General features: G+C 49.8%; 5 protein-coding genes across 5 annotated transcripts; 2 read left to right on the top strand and 3 right to left on the bottom strand.

The window, feature by feature from the left end:
- Positions 1 to 353: 353 nt before the first annotated feature.
- Positions 354 to 2,000, bottom strand: M436DRAFT_63090 (uncharacterized protein; the record flags this gene model as incomplete). The annotated part of the gene is made up of 3 exons (XM_013572647.1): positions 354 to 546; positions 616 to 1,430; positions 1,485 to 2,000. The coding sequence occupies 3 exons, from the start codon at positions 1,998 to 2,000 to the stop codon at positions 354 to 356; spliced, it is 1,524 nt and encodes a 507-aa protein (XP_013428101.1).
- A 4,173-nt stretch (positions 2,001 to 6,173) lies between these two features.
- Positions 6,174 to 7,463, top strand: M436DRAFT_81152 (UAA transporter; the record flags this gene model as incomplete). Its single annotated transcript, XM_013572812.1, has 3 exons — positions 6,174 to 6,340; positions 6,395 to 7,176; positions 7,234 to 7,463. 3 exons carry the CDS (start codon positions 6,174 to 6,176, stop codon positions 7,461 to 7,463), a joined length of 1,179 nt encoding a protein of 392 aa, XP_013428266.1.
- A 627-nt stretch (positions 7,464 to 8,090) lies between these two features.
- On the top strand, positions 8,091 to 8,557 carry M436DRAFT_18399 (uncharacterized protein; the record flags this gene model as incomplete). The annotated part of the gene is made up of 2 exons (XM_013572398.1): positions 8,091 to 8,238; positions 8,295 to 8,557. Coding segments are annotated over 2 exons (411 nt in total), but the record flags the coding sequence as incomplete, so codon positions are not given.
- Positions 8,558 to 9,996: 1,439 nt separating this feature from the next.
- Positions 9,997 to 11,202, bottom strand: M436DRAFT_17647 (uncharacterized protein; the record flags this gene model as incomplete). Its single annotated transcript, XM_013572393.1, has 3 exons — positions 9,997 to 10,148; positions 10,290 to 10,626; positions 10,957 to 11,202. Coding segments are annotated over 3 exons (735 nt in total), but the record flags the coding sequence as incomplete, so codon positions are not given.
- Positions 11,203 to 12,405: 1,203 nt separating this feature from the next.
- Positions 12,406 to 14,077, bottom strand: M436DRAFT_81149 (cystathionine beta-synthase; the record flags this gene model as incomplete). The annotated part of the gene is made up of 2 exons (XM_013572811.1): positions 12,406 to 13,050; positions 13,103 to 14,077. 2 exons carry the CDS (start codon positions 14,075 to 14,077, stop codon positions 12,406 to 12,408), a joined length of 1,620 nt encoding a protein of 539 aa, XP_013428265.1.
- Positions 14,078 to 14,282: the final 205 nt, after the last annotated feature.

Below are 14,282 nucleotides of genomic sequence, written 5' to 3'. Positions count from 1 at the left end.
GTCTCTCAGTGGATGCGGGGTGTTTCCTCGTAACTTTGTGCATTCTAATACTCATAGGCGTATTATTTTGAGCAAAGAAAGTGTCAAGCCTATTGTAGCATAGTTGAATAACGGCAAGATATAGACAGGAATGTGGGTCAATTAGCACACATCGGTAGACTTCATCACTCCAAGCATTGTCGAATGCAAAAGAAACAGATATTTAATTAATATTGGAGATAGCTGCATCGTCTTTCTGCTATTTTGTTCTGTTCTGTCTCATGCCCCATGCCTTGTCGTCGTTCGTATGATTACTGAATACCGATTCTTCTGCTGTGCCATCAATGCTTGCATTCCCCAGCATCCTCCTATCCCTATCTCTGTAATTCCTCCAGCTCGTCCATTGCTGATCCCAATGCTCTGGTCATGCGGTTGACTTGAACCAAGAAATTCTGAAGTTTGTCGGTTGCCCTACTTGACTGAGCAGCTTGCATGTACTGCATGACCACATCCACGGTGATAGTGACCACTCCATCGGCAGCAGCGCGTTGTATGAACTGCTCAAATCTGATGTATGAGTCGTCGCTCCATTCAAGGTCGATAAGAGTCGCCATACCATCGCGCTCTGTCATCTACTGCCACATCTGCAGATATCTCCTAGCATCTTCCATAAAATTCTTGCAAGCACGCTTCTGGGCTCCGTTTGGTGATGGACCATCGCCTCGAGTATCGGCAATTTGAATTTGGCGGCAATGATCCATGAGCACCCTGCTTGCCTTGCAAACATTGTCGGCAATCTCGTAATCGATGGCATCAAGCGCACCATCAAAGCAATTATGTAGGGCCGTTGCGCTAATTGCAGTCATGAATCGTTCAACACACCCAGGGTATGAAGTCGGCTTTTTCAGGCTCGCCATATCCAGTACCTTGAGGCGGCGAGGGCCTACTGGGTCGTTCACGCTCTTGACAGTGATCATAGCGAACTTTTGGTAGACTTCCGCCAGTATTCCCACGTCTGTCTCGATTTGCTCCCAGAGTCGGTCCGGGTCTTGAACTCTTCTCTCTGGGTCACTGGGTTCCGTTGTGGCAGGAGACATCCTCTGAGCATTTGTACTGAAAGCAATGTCATGGGACCTCTTTTGTCCGTTATGGCGTATCTGCGAACCAACATTGCTTCCAGTACTTGTTGTAGACAAATCAAGAGGTGTATATTCCTTCGTTCCATCCAGATGATCCGTGAGAGCAGGATTGTGTTCGTCCTTATACTGTTGATCGATATGAAGTTGCGTATCAGTAGCGGATATCCTGCCTTCAGTAGTCCCATACATCTCATCAGATGACCCAGATGTGGGCGAAGCGGTGTTTGTGGGAGTTTCGCTTTCTTGGTCCTGCGCCGAATTTTCAAGGCACAACTCGGGATCGAGGTATTGCTCGAAAGTGTCAATCTTGGCCTGCATACGAAGTTAGCGGTGGTGCACCGCGGTCAAGCCATTGTGTTGACTTACTTCCAGAGCATGAAGATCCAGCTCACGCCATTCCACAGAATTGTCGCACACAAGCTGCATTAGCTCCGTGACTTGCTCCATTCGGTGAATATTTGTCTTCGCGTGTGCAAAGCTGCTTCCTGTGTGGACCATGGCAAGACCTTTGCACCAAGCAACTGCTGGATGGTGGATATGCTTCTTCAAACGTTTCTCGGAGCCAAATTGAAGACCATGGCTAACCCAGGAGATGTTTTTGTGCTTGACCTGGAGAGCCACTAGATCGTCGCTGTCGACAGTATGACCGAGAATTAAGATTCGGCGGCGTATTACCCTCGATATACTTTCGTTCTTGTTCTTGTTGCTCTTTTTTAGTCGAGAATCAGATTCCGAGACAACCTCTAGAATCAGTATCTCCTTATAGTAGAACTGATTTGTGACCTCAAGGCCCTTCTGATTTCCAGCTATGAGTCTGGACACGTCTTCGAGACTCCGAGGATCGCTGAGCCTCTCGAGCGGATTAGTGAACTTGTGAGCCATGAGAGTTGTGGTAAGAGTTGAACGATTTGATGATCGCTTATGCTGACCGTATCTCAATGTGTCGTAGAACGTGGATGAATGGCAGAGATTGGCTGATAGTTAATAGATATGTAAGGTATCGATGTTGGAGTATTCGAGGGAAGATCGAGGTGCAGAAATAATGAGTAGAAGAGGGAAAGAAGATAGGTAGAGAGGATGCAGGATCGAGGAAGAAGTAAAGAGAGATATGAGGAAGTTTATAGAAAGGAAGCGTATATGCTTGAAGCCTCCATGTGGGGTGAACAAGCTGTCGCAAGGCTTCATATAGGAATCGAGACAGAAGCATCACCATGTGGTACTGTTTACCTCGAGACTGGGTTCGACGATATTGAAATATATGTCACGTCCAGGACGACTCTGAGCTGAGAGTGCGTTTCCGTTAGCTCCAGGACCTATTTGAGCTAAGAAAAGGTGCTCCTATTAGGGGTCCCAATGATCAGTGACCAGAAAACATGAACGGATGAACGGTAGCAGTACAAGTAAGCAGTCGATCCTGAGGGGATGTTCTCCTGGTCACTAACCGTGAAAAATAGCGCTATAGCCGAAGGCACTACGGTGTGGTTTTTCTGATCACTGACCGTGAACAGTAGCGCTATAGCCAAAGACTCTGCGGTGTGGTTTTTCTGGTCACTGACCACGAAACTCTCTTAAAACAAAAACTGCTCGTCAAGGGCCTTTCGAAACATAGGCTGTTCGCCATCCAAATCTGAGTGGCTATGCCACTCTGTCACCGTCCGCCATTCAAATCTGTGTGGCTAAACCATCTCTGCCACCGCTTGCCATTCAAATCTGAGTGACTACACTGCTTTGCAGTTAATTTGCAGCCTTCGTCACGGCATTCAGCGTTGTCATTCGTGCAACAAAAGAAGATCATCCGCTTTAATAACAACCTGTCTATACCGCAATAGCGCCCGACATGGTCGAAAAGGTAGACACTGCATGCTTTCGTCTTTGTGCTCTTTTTAGAATCAATTATAACGTGTTGTAGGATATCTCAGATCTAAGCATCGCCGAGATGGACGCAGAAATCAAGTCTCTAGACGATCATCTTGCTGGCGCGCAGAGAGAGGTCGAAGCTGCCAAGCGGAGGATCGACAATGCTAAGGCGAAAATACGAGAAGTGGATGATGCAGTCGCTGGGAAGGAAGATAGCATGAAAGTTGCTGCCGCCGTCAAGTTTGTTCACCATTACTTGGACGTCATGAGCAAAAAGGAGTGGTTCCCTCAATTCTAGGGACCCTCGCGTCCAACTTCTGATGACAATCTATAAGGAGTTACTTAATTAAGCATCCAAAGAATCTGTCGCCCAACCGCGCCTTGAAGAGTCCAGAAAGAAGGCCAAACACAAAGAAGCGAGGCTGCGTATTCCTGGCTGATCGCGGAGATGCTGGCTAGCACGTAGTCACTCTTGCTCGACTCCTTCGCCGACTTTTTCTCATCGACCGTCACGAGAAGTTCACAAACCTTGAAAATGGTATCATCATTAACCCCCCTTCAGGATACCTCGTTGGCGAAAGTCGTAAGCTCCAATAGATCTAGCATCAACCATCCCTGCCTGTCACAGTGCAAAACAATGCTCCGTCAAGAAAAAGACAACGCAGTATCCCTTTCATGATAGATTCTTGAATACCTGCAGCGTCAGACCGCTGAAGATCTCTGGCGTATCCTTGAGGGGGGCGTCCTAGAGTTCGAACAATCGAAGAAGGAGGAGTTCGTGAGATTGATAACCTTGGCCTAATCCTGAAAGCCGCTCAGCTTGAGCGACTTCGAAGGATACTGGGAGTCAAGAGACCGCAACGACGCCTTCCGGCTGACAGATTCCTTGCCTTTCGAAACCTGGTGGAGAGAAGCCCAACACGAGGTAAGTCTGAAAATACTGTGGATTCGGAGGTCACTGACACAACGTCCCAGCCACAGAAGGCACGAGAGTCACGATTTGAGCAAGCTGGAGGGTTATCTGGAATTGGAGCTACGTCTCCGCGAACAGGGCATAGACCCCTTCTCGTCGGCGCCAGATTGGTTCAGAAATGCGCTTACTATGCACACGGGACCTACTATAGGGCGGGGATCAAACAAGTCGCAAGTGGAAGAGATCCAGAAGGAAAGAAAGGAGATCAAGAAGTGATATGAGCTTACCAAGTTAATGAAGTTCCGATTTGAGGAGGAACGAGCAAAAACATCATTTCTTGGAACGAGAGATACGCATCTCGGCAGACGATATGGGACCCGAAGATGGCAGAAGTTGATGACAATGAGAGGATACGAGAACAGGACACGATATCTTGAATGCAAGATGAAAAGGGGACGATACAAGGCAGAGACAAATCAGAATGTTGATTTGATAGCCCAAAATTGGCTTTTACAATCTACGCAGTTCAAAAATTCCCTCACATGTGACATTACTTACAGAAGCAAATCGATTTAATAAGAGCCACTCAACTACCGACCTCTCTACGTGCTACGCAGAGGAATAACCAAGCTATCACAATGCATAGTTGCTCGCTGATAGTACACTAGTCCAATGAGAAACTGATGATGATGCGGCTCTCATCTGATTCCCCTTCATCTATGAAAATACTGTGCAACTTTATAGTTACCTAACTGGTATGTCTTTGCACACAGTATGATCTAAGAGAAGGTAGTGAGGGTGGATCTATAGCGAGCGAACAAAGATACTTGGAGTAAATTGATGCGAGGCCATCTTTCACTGTCTCCCCGTGTGTTAGTTTTTGTATCTCTCTCTTTCTTCTTGTAAGATCTATAGCGAGGTCTTCGCTATAGAAAGACATGAAGATGTTCAGACTAAAGATATGCCCAAGGAAAGCAGAAAGTATGTCGCTTCTCGATGGATACGAATCTGTCTCTTCAGACTATTGTGCCTACCTATAGCTTAGAAGTACGGTGCGTTACGTATAGACGGGTGTGATACGGAAGCTAGCTGTCTTCTATGCGTGCTGGCCAGATGACACGAGCTTTAGAGGGCGGTGTTGTGAAGCCTGTATCTTGATGTCTATGTTTGTCTTGAGCTTTACATCTCCGCCACGCCCTTACTCCTGAGCACAAGAGGCTTCCTCCTGTCCGCCGAGTGTGATGCAAAGCTGTTTTGCATGAGCACCATCGATCTTTAAACCCAGTATCTGCAAAATTTATAGCCCGAACGAGCCTCGAGAAGCGCAAAAGGTATGTGTGATTGATCATCCTGGGACTCGAACCCAGAGCCTTTCCCTTTTTGGACACTACCTCGGATGTGAGCATAGGAGGGGAACGCGCTACCATTGCGCCAAACAACCAACATATACACAGACAGTGTGAAATCTATTCATGTATTCTGTACATCGAGAAACTGTCCTACGAAGGAATCTTCCTAAGCCAATCGACGGGTCGCATCCTCAAGAGAAATTTACTGGCTCTGGGTCCGAGCCCCAGGATGATCAATCACACATACCTTTTGCGCTTCTCGAGGCTCGTTCGGGCTATAAATTTTGCAGATACTGGATAAATCCAGTATCTGCGTTAGTATTGTTGCTGCTGTGTCTCCTGCTATACTAAGCACTGGCGTAAGTAGCTATAGGCCTGCATGATACTTTTCTGCTGTAGTGATGCTCGCGGTGGTATGTTGGTAGGACATCTGCTTGGCCGTGCCGTTCTCTTAGTGGCCATTGTGCATCTTTATAGCTTCGAATATTAATCGTATCTCATCGTAGGAGGTGTGGGTCTCGGAAACCATCTATGGCGGCATTTGGAAAAGTGCCGTGACTATCTCATGGTAACAGATTCGACTTCGAACATGATTCTGCATTGTCATAGCCTGTCGGAACGAGAGAGAGGTTTGAGTATGATTGAGTGGTCTCGAAATTGTCATGGAAAAGCGTGAAGCCGACTCTGACCTGATTCGGTCTAGCTTTTTCTAAATTGAGCGTCGAGCGACTTCGAGAAGGACAGCTGGATGTTGACCCTGAACATATGTCTGAAATTCCAAACAATACATCGAGTCATCGACGACCCGTCAAATAATCTGGAAATCCGTTACTCTTCTTCTTCTTGTTCAACACTGGCAATCCGGGACAACTTCTTTTCGCAAACAACTGGATTCTGGTCTTGCTCTTGACTCTCATACAAAACTACATAATCAGGATGGCGAGCAACGGCGGACTAAAACAGAGGAGTGGGAATGGAGCACTGGATGAGAAGGCCCTGCTGCAAAGGCAGGTTGATGGTCTTGCGACGGATCGATCCTCGTCCAGAAGTGCGCAAACGACGAAGAACCTCGTGATTTGTGTTGGTGGAATCTACGCTTCCTTGTACACTTCATACACTCTCAAGACATGAACACAGTCGGGCTGACGATTCATTAGTTTGACATGGGGCGTGCTACAAGAACGCATCACAACGACTCAATATGGCAGCTCTATATCTCCGGAAAAGTTCAACTCTCCCGTCTTCATCAACACAGTACAATCGACGTTCGCAGCACTACTAGGGTACCTCTATGTGCTGTTTACGCGCAAGCAGTCCAATGATCTGCCTGTCTTCCCCAGCCGCAGTATCATATTCCCCATGTTCCTGGTAGCCATCACATCTTCTCTGGCCTCTCCCTTTGGATATGCTTCCCTCAAGCATGTCGACTACATTACCTTCATCCTTGCCAAGTCTTGCAAGCTTCTCCCTGTCATGGCTTTGCATGTTACTCTCTTCCGCCGCAAGTACCCTCTTTACAAGTACTGCGTTGTCGCGCTCGTCACAGCTGGCGTGGCAGTCTTTACTCTGCACCACCCCACATCGTCCAAAAAGAAGGGAGCCGATGGTAGCAGTGCATGGGGATTGCTTCTTCTTGGTATCAACTTACTTTTCGACGGTCTCACCAACTCGACTCAGGACCACATCTACAAGTCGTACAGACCGTATACTGGACAGCAGATGATGTGTGCACTCAACTCTATCAGCACAGTCTTGACTTCGGTGTATCTGATGGTTTCGCCATACATCGCCACTACACCGGTAGGAGCATATCTCGGCATGAGTGCCGCTTCTGGAGGAGAATTGGAGTACGCTATCGACTTCGTCAAGAGATACCCAAGTGTTGGTTGGGACATCTTTGCATTCGCAGCCTGTGGTGCATTGGGTCAAATGTTCATCTGTAAGGCTACAATCTCCTCACTCGAACAGGGTATATCAGAGCTAATTTATATGCTAGTCTACACTCTTTCGACCTTTGGATCGCTCCTCTTGGTCACCGTTACGGTAACCAGAAAGATGCTTACCATGATTTTGTCAGTTGTCTGGTTCGGTCATCGTCTCAGTCCAATGCAATGGGTTGGTGTTGGTTTGGTGTTCGGAGGTGTCTTTGTCGAAGCACAACTTTCGAAGCAGGAGAAGCTTGCCAAGGACCGAGCAAAGAAGGAGGAAGTGAAGAAGTCTTCCTGATAGTATTGCACGACAGAGTACATGGAGGAGAGTGCAGGCAACCCTCAAGTAGATTAATTAGAATAGGGCGTCTAAGGTCTCGGGTATAGATGCTCCCGAGCAGCACTCGCGATCAATCGAAGAATTGCGTTCGCTGCAAGAACCTGTTTCCATGACAAAGTTACGGTCCTGACCGGAACAGCCAGTGGCCGTTGGAAAGCATGGCCTTTTGGTTCGTGTGGCTTTTTCAGGTGCATCGCGAGAATCGAGAGCTCGAAAGGTCTAGTCTTACGAGCGAGCCGAGTTGTATTATCTTTGAGAGGGAGGTTACATGGCACAATCTGTGTGTTCACAAACAGCATCAATAGCGCTTGAGCCGTGAACAGATGTCCTTCAATGCAGGAATCGAGATGAATGGCCTTCTGTAGAATCGTATAGCAAGGGGTCCAAGCTCCAGCTATAACATCCCACAAAAACACCAGTGATGTCATGGCGACATCAGACGTACATTGCTCCACCGAGGCAGGGAAAAGAAAGCTATAAACACAAGAAAGATCGCCCTTTCTCTTTACTGCCTTCACATTTCAAATCCTCTTGCAATAACCTATCTCTTCACAAAACACAAACCACACACATACCACCGCCACAATGTTCCGCTCAAGCATCGTCCGCAACGCCCGCCTCTTCAGCACCAACGCGCGCTTCCAGAAGTCTGCCGTCGACACCATCAAGGAGGCCGCTCAGGCAGTCGACAGAACCATCTCCGACGCCGCCGTCAAGGGCATCGAGACCGGTGGTACGTGTTCCCACTCCCTCTTCTCTCACTACCTCCACTAACACATTGCGTCACAGAGCAAGCCGCCGCCTCAATCAAGTCCGCCGCCGGTGTGAACGCCGCCGAAGCCAAGGGCACCGCCAACAAAGTCGCCGGCCAAGCTTCAGGCAAGGCCTCCGAGATCTCGGGTCAAGCCAAGGGCGCCGCCAACAACGCCTCCGCCTCTACTCCCACTTCGGGCCAAGTGCAGGGAAAGGCTTCCGAGTTGATGGGTCAGGCACAAGGCAAGGCCTCTGAGCTTGCTGGCCAAGCAAAGGGCGCTGTCAACGAGGCCACTGGCTCGTCTGGCGAGGTGAAAGGAAAGGTCAGCGAGGTCGTTGGTGCTGCCAAGGGCAAGGCTGCTGAGCTCTCTGGCGAGGCCAAGGGCAAGGCTGCTGAGGTCAAGGGAAAGATGTAAAGTGCTGTTTGGCGCTTTACACACCTCTTTTACGATATGAGACGACACACCTCTTGCTTTCTTCTAGTTAGTGCCAGCCTTCACATTTTGCATAGGCTGGGTTGAAACGGAAAATCTCAAGGCGCAGCGGTCCTTGGAAGTTTTCTGGTTTTCGATAATTATCACAATTCAAAAATGATCTTATCAACTCTCTACACTTTTTGTTCCTGCTTCGTGTTGTCTTTGTGCCACGTTATGTTTTGAGCGTGTGACCATTGCTGTCGCGATTTGTGGTTTTTGAAATGGACTCGGCAACGGTGGACATAAGCTCAAGTGTAACCCTGTCCGTTCCCTGCCACATCCATATCCTAGGATTTTCAAACCACAATACTTCTCATTCTACCACTTTCAGAGACGCTCAAAGCACCACATCATCGTATTATAGTACGTACGATGCAGATTAGGTCAGAGTGTTGGATTCAGATTGGGCAGCTGTCTGTCGATGACTTTCATGTTAAGATTGCACGCACGAACGCCCATTTTCCGGCTGTTCACTCTCCACGCAACCAACAGTTACCACGGTGGCGATAGATGATAGGATATGTCATAACTATCATCCAAAATGTCGAGTGAGCACACAAAAGATCCAGTGACTATCTGGGAATGATATGATCAGAGATATACCCAGATGATCTTAATGACAGGGTGACACAAGAAGCGATGGGCACTTGGGCTGTTATTGCGCTAGCTGCACCAAACGCAAAAGTCGACAAAAGATCGAATAACGGAATGCTGTGCATCTCGCCTATTGTGCAGTTGACATACGTTAAGAAATGACAGGGCTACGAGAAGAAAAAGAGTAAAAAGTGTTAGATTAAAATACCAATTAGAATATTAGGAACGCTCAGGAGCGATGCAGCAATGCCGCAGCTGATAGATATGCCTCTGAATCATGATCAAGCCTCTCTTCTTGTAGCGCAAAGTAGCAATAGTCAATCTGTATTGACCTCGACCAGCGTCTCCATGGTGGGACCTCCTGAGTCCACCCTCCTCGATCAACATCGATATTGTTAGACTGCTGCTGCTGAAGCAACTCACAAACCTTGCTCTCTCACCACATCGTTCTTGCAGACACCACACAGTATCAACTCGCAACCAACACATGCCCATGCCACGTCTTCTTCTGCACTGTGCTTGTGGACATCGTCTCCAAAGTCCTGACTCTTGCGAGAGGGATCATCGTTCGACTTCTTAATAGTCGCATAAGTTCTGGAAAAGCAGCGGAAGCACTCTGATCCAAGAGGTACACCCCTTTTGTGTGCCTCTACTGAGAGCTTTGCAGGATTGAAGATATGCGAGCATGACCAGATTGGATCGTGAATTTCCTCGTCAGGCTCGCCCCCGAAATCAGCACCCGCAGCCTCCCAAACAACACGACCACCGGCATCAAGGTTGACTGGCGGCTCAACAGAAGAGCCAGAGCGTGCTTCTCCTGCTGGAGAGACGATAGATTGGGTTGCCATAGCAGGAACATTTCCCGGAGTAGGAGCAGTGGCCGTACCATTCTGCACATCGTTTCGAGCCCCCCGAGGAGCAGTGTTGGCTTGTAGAGTATCAGGGTCAATTTCTTCATCACTGTCATAGCCATCTTCGCTTTCGGAGCCAGGGTAGTCACAACCTCCGTCGCACTCCTCGAAAGAACGAAGACACCCCCAACACCAATGAGCACCACAACGACACTGCATGTGGCGACAGCCGTACATCCTCTTCACACCGTGGCCGCAACGAGGACATTTGTTGTAGCCATAAGTCTCGAGCATTGCGATCTCGTGGTCTTGAGCCGTGTTATCACAAGGTTTTCCAGAATGAGCAACCTGTTTACAGCTGGGACATATACCAATGTGACACTCTGGACAAGAAAAGCAAGCAGTAGCAGGTAAAGTCGCGAACTTGGCGCTGACCCGACCTTTGATCTTACCAATCTCTTTCCACAAGTGTCTTCGCAAGACACTAGCACAAGCTGAGGGTTGTGGAGGCATGGAACGGCCGCCTGCGTAGAGTCGGTGGAAATCGCTCGCGAATGCAGCCAAGTCGGAATACCGGGGTAGTTTTGCAGCGATATCCTCAAGCCAGACCATGTTGCCGCGCTCCTTCCAATTTCCGAGACCATGGGTTCCAGGAGATGAAGCATTCAGAAGGTATCGAGCACAATCCTCTTTCTGAAGTTTTGCTAGGACAGCAGGAAGCTCCGGTTTTAAGAGATCCCAAAAGTTGACCGGCTCCGTAGAAGGTGGGGAAAGAACTGCACGATCTGGGATGAAGCGGGAACATTTCGGGACGGGGCAGTAGGTCTTCTTGGTTGAAACCCATTCCTCGAACTTGAGGCGATATGCATCAGCTTCAGCGGTGGTAAGAAATTCAAGAGCAACCATGGTTGAAAAGATGAAGCAACATCTAGGCGGCATTGAAGTCGAATCTCGAGTGGCTTGCAAGAACATGTTCCTGATGCAGTCTTCGCAGTATGATACATCACAACCTCGACATGGCTGTAGTATCCGGGCCTCAGTTTCTTCACAGCAAATTTCACAGACGATTTGCTTCTTCTCTGCCGTGGGCGGGGGCTCCTCCTGTTTGACAGGAACCGATGGACTTCGAGGGATCTGTAAGTGTGCAGATGCGAGGGCCGCCTGTGGACGGGCGATGTCAGCCATAGCTGGGCGTCGTGGTGGATGGAGATGTGAGGACTGAATTGGATCAGGCGATACGTCAGGAGGAAGTCTGGCAGAACCGAAGCCAGGCCAGGGCACGGGTGGAGCAGTTCGAGTGAAAGTGAAAGTCGAAGCTGGCGGAGGAGGGTGTAGTGTTGGCTCGGATTGAGCAAGAGGGCGAGACGCAGCTTCTTGGCGTGGCCGACGACGAGGTGAAAGACGAGGTGGAGGATGATAGGGACCCGACTCTGGAGCCTCTCCAGCCACGCGCCGGGATCTGCGGAGTGCGTGCTCAAGGGGACTTTCATCGACTCTACGCAGTTGACGAGCTGCATGCCTCAGGCCCCTGGAGGACGACATGATGAAAGTGCCGATGGCAAATGGTTGCTGTATAGACATTTCCGGAGGGCTGTGTCCCGGTTCGGTAGAAACGGACGGAACAGCGGCAGTGACAGTGGTTCTAGAAGCGTCTCTGATATGACTTGTGGTTGAACGACGGAGGGAGAGGTGTAGATGCGAGCGGACGCTTCGCTGGATGCGTTGGAACAAAGAGCGGATGTTGGGTAGAGGCAGACGTGTTGTGCGGCGACGCGAACGCTGTCGGGCATGTGTTGGTTGCAAAGCGTCCATGAACCTGCTTGGACCATGATCAGCCATCTCTAGGCACCAGGAGCCTCCGTGACGCCCATCACCTACCTTCTGAACTTTGCTTGGAGTCTGAGAGAATGTCTCAAGATTGCTCACCCAATACAAGTTCCCAGAAGAGACACACAAAAGGAAAGAGAAAACACGCCTACCGCGTCAAGCACGACCAACCAACCTGCACTTGCCCTCAGTCTCATGACTGCTCTTTCCTCGACAACATAGACCAACACTGAAAATGAGACACACGGAGCTTGAGTTGGAAAAAGAAAATGCATGGGTATACTCATCTAAAAACATCTTCGCCTTCAAACTATTTCCCAAAGTTGACATCAGGATCTTGCTATGAAGCTACGATCCCATCATGATCCCACTCCTGAACGCCTTCGTTAACAGTCGTCTCTAGTTGCTCTGATCCAGCTTCGATGACTTGACCAACCAAGTCAGGAGATCGACCTTGGTCACAACTGCAACTGCCTTGTAGCCACCCTTCTCCGATGTCTTCTCGGTAACAACAGCAGCGCTATTCCACTCGAAGAAGCGGCTCAATGCGCTCAACTTGGTGTCCTTTGTGATCTCGACAAATTGTCTGCGCTCAGGATGACTCTCGGTCTCGCTGCTGGTAGCAGCCTTCTTGCGTTCTTCAGGGGTCTTGATGCTGATGTCGTGTGTGCTGGTGACGACCTCATCGATCTTTCTGAAGTCGAACATAACTTCGCTGACACGAGAGTGGCCAGTTGCGCGGCCAGATGACAGGTATGACAGAAGGTTTCCGAGCGTGACGAGACCGACAAGACGCGAGCCAGTGCCAGCCGAGACGGGCAGTTGATCGAAGCCCTTCTCACGCATGGTCTCAATAGCCTCGCCACATGCGGAGTCTGCCGAGATGGAGGTAACGGGCTTCAAGCGCAGATCGCGGATGGTGGCATCACCGTAGCCATCCTTGCTCTTGCTGTTCTCAGACTTTGCAACAGGTGTTGTAGGGCCGGAAAGCGGGGGAGTGGGAGGGAGGAGGTCGTTTGCGGCCAACCAGTCATCGTCAACGAACTGTAAGAGTGGTCAGTAACATGCGGAGGTTGGATGAGTAGGAGAAACGAACCTTGCTCAGGTAACTTCTGATGCTGTCGGGCAGAACAACGACAACGACGTCGTCTTCAGTTAGGTTGAGTTCAGTGCAAGCCTTGACACAGGCGGCCATGGCACTGCCACTGCTTCCACCAACCAAGAGACCCTCCTCTCTGATCAGCTTTCTTGAGTACTCAAAACTTGTGCGGTCGTCGGTCTTGAACCATGTGTCAACACCTGACTGGTCCAGAACATCGGGAATGAAGTCGTAGCCAATACCCTCAACCTTGTAGGGCTGGTCCTTGAAGTCCTCGTTCAGAGCGGCGGGCATGGCAAGGATACTGCCATGGGGGTCGGCAGCGATAATCTTGACGTCCTTGTTGTGCTTTCTAATGCCTCTTGCCAAACCAGTGATGGTGCCACCAGTACCAGCGCCGGCAACAAGGGCAGTGATCTTGCCGCCGGTTTGTGCCCAAATCTCCTCAGCTGTGCCGAGCTCGTGGGCTCTCGGGTTGTCGGGGTTGACGTACTGGTCAAGAATGACAGCACCGGGGATTTCCTTCTCCAATCTTCTGGCGACACCAATGTGACTCTCGGGACTGTCATAGGCAGCCTGAGTCGGGGTTCTGATGATCTCGGCACCGAGAGCCTTGAGGACGGCAACCTTCTCTTGTGACATTTTCTCGGGAAGAGTGATGATGACCTTGTAGCCCTTGACGGCACCGACGAGAGCAAGACCGATACCAGTGTTGCCAGAAGTGGGCTCGATCAGGGTGGTCTTGGAAGGGTGGATGCGGCCAGAGGCCTCGGCAGCTTCGATCATGCGCAGGGCGATGCGATCCTTGACACTGCCACCGGCGTTGAAGAACTCGAGCTTAGCGTAGATGGTGGGCTTGAGACCGAGAGATTGCGGGATCTTGTTAAGGCGGACAAGAGGGGTGTTGCCGATCTGCTCGGTGATGGTCGACATGACGACGGGCGGGTGTCTGGGGTGTGATTTGATCGACATGATGGATGTTGGTCGATGTGCGGTCAGTATTGGAGGAAAGGAAAAGTAAGATGGAAACAGATCAAAGGAGAGGAGCAGAGAAAAACACTTTGTCTTTGAAGACGCCCGGTAGGACGCCCTGTGAAGGGCCTTTGACCAGCTTCGGACCCTTGGACCAAAGCTTGTTTGGCCTTTTCTTTAGTAACGCCGAGACGCAACGACCGAA

Source organism: Aureobasidium namibiae, assembly GCF_000721765.1.
Source record: "Aureobasidium namibiae CBS 147.97 unplaced genomic scaffold scaffold_7, whole genome shotgun sequence".
NCBI lineage: Eukaryota > Fungi > Ascomycota > Dothideomycetes > Dothideales > Saccotheciaceae > Aureobasidium > Aureobasidium namibiae.
The sequence above is the reverse complement of the archived record's forward strand: the minus strand, read 5'-3'. Positions and strand labels throughout refer to the sequence as shown.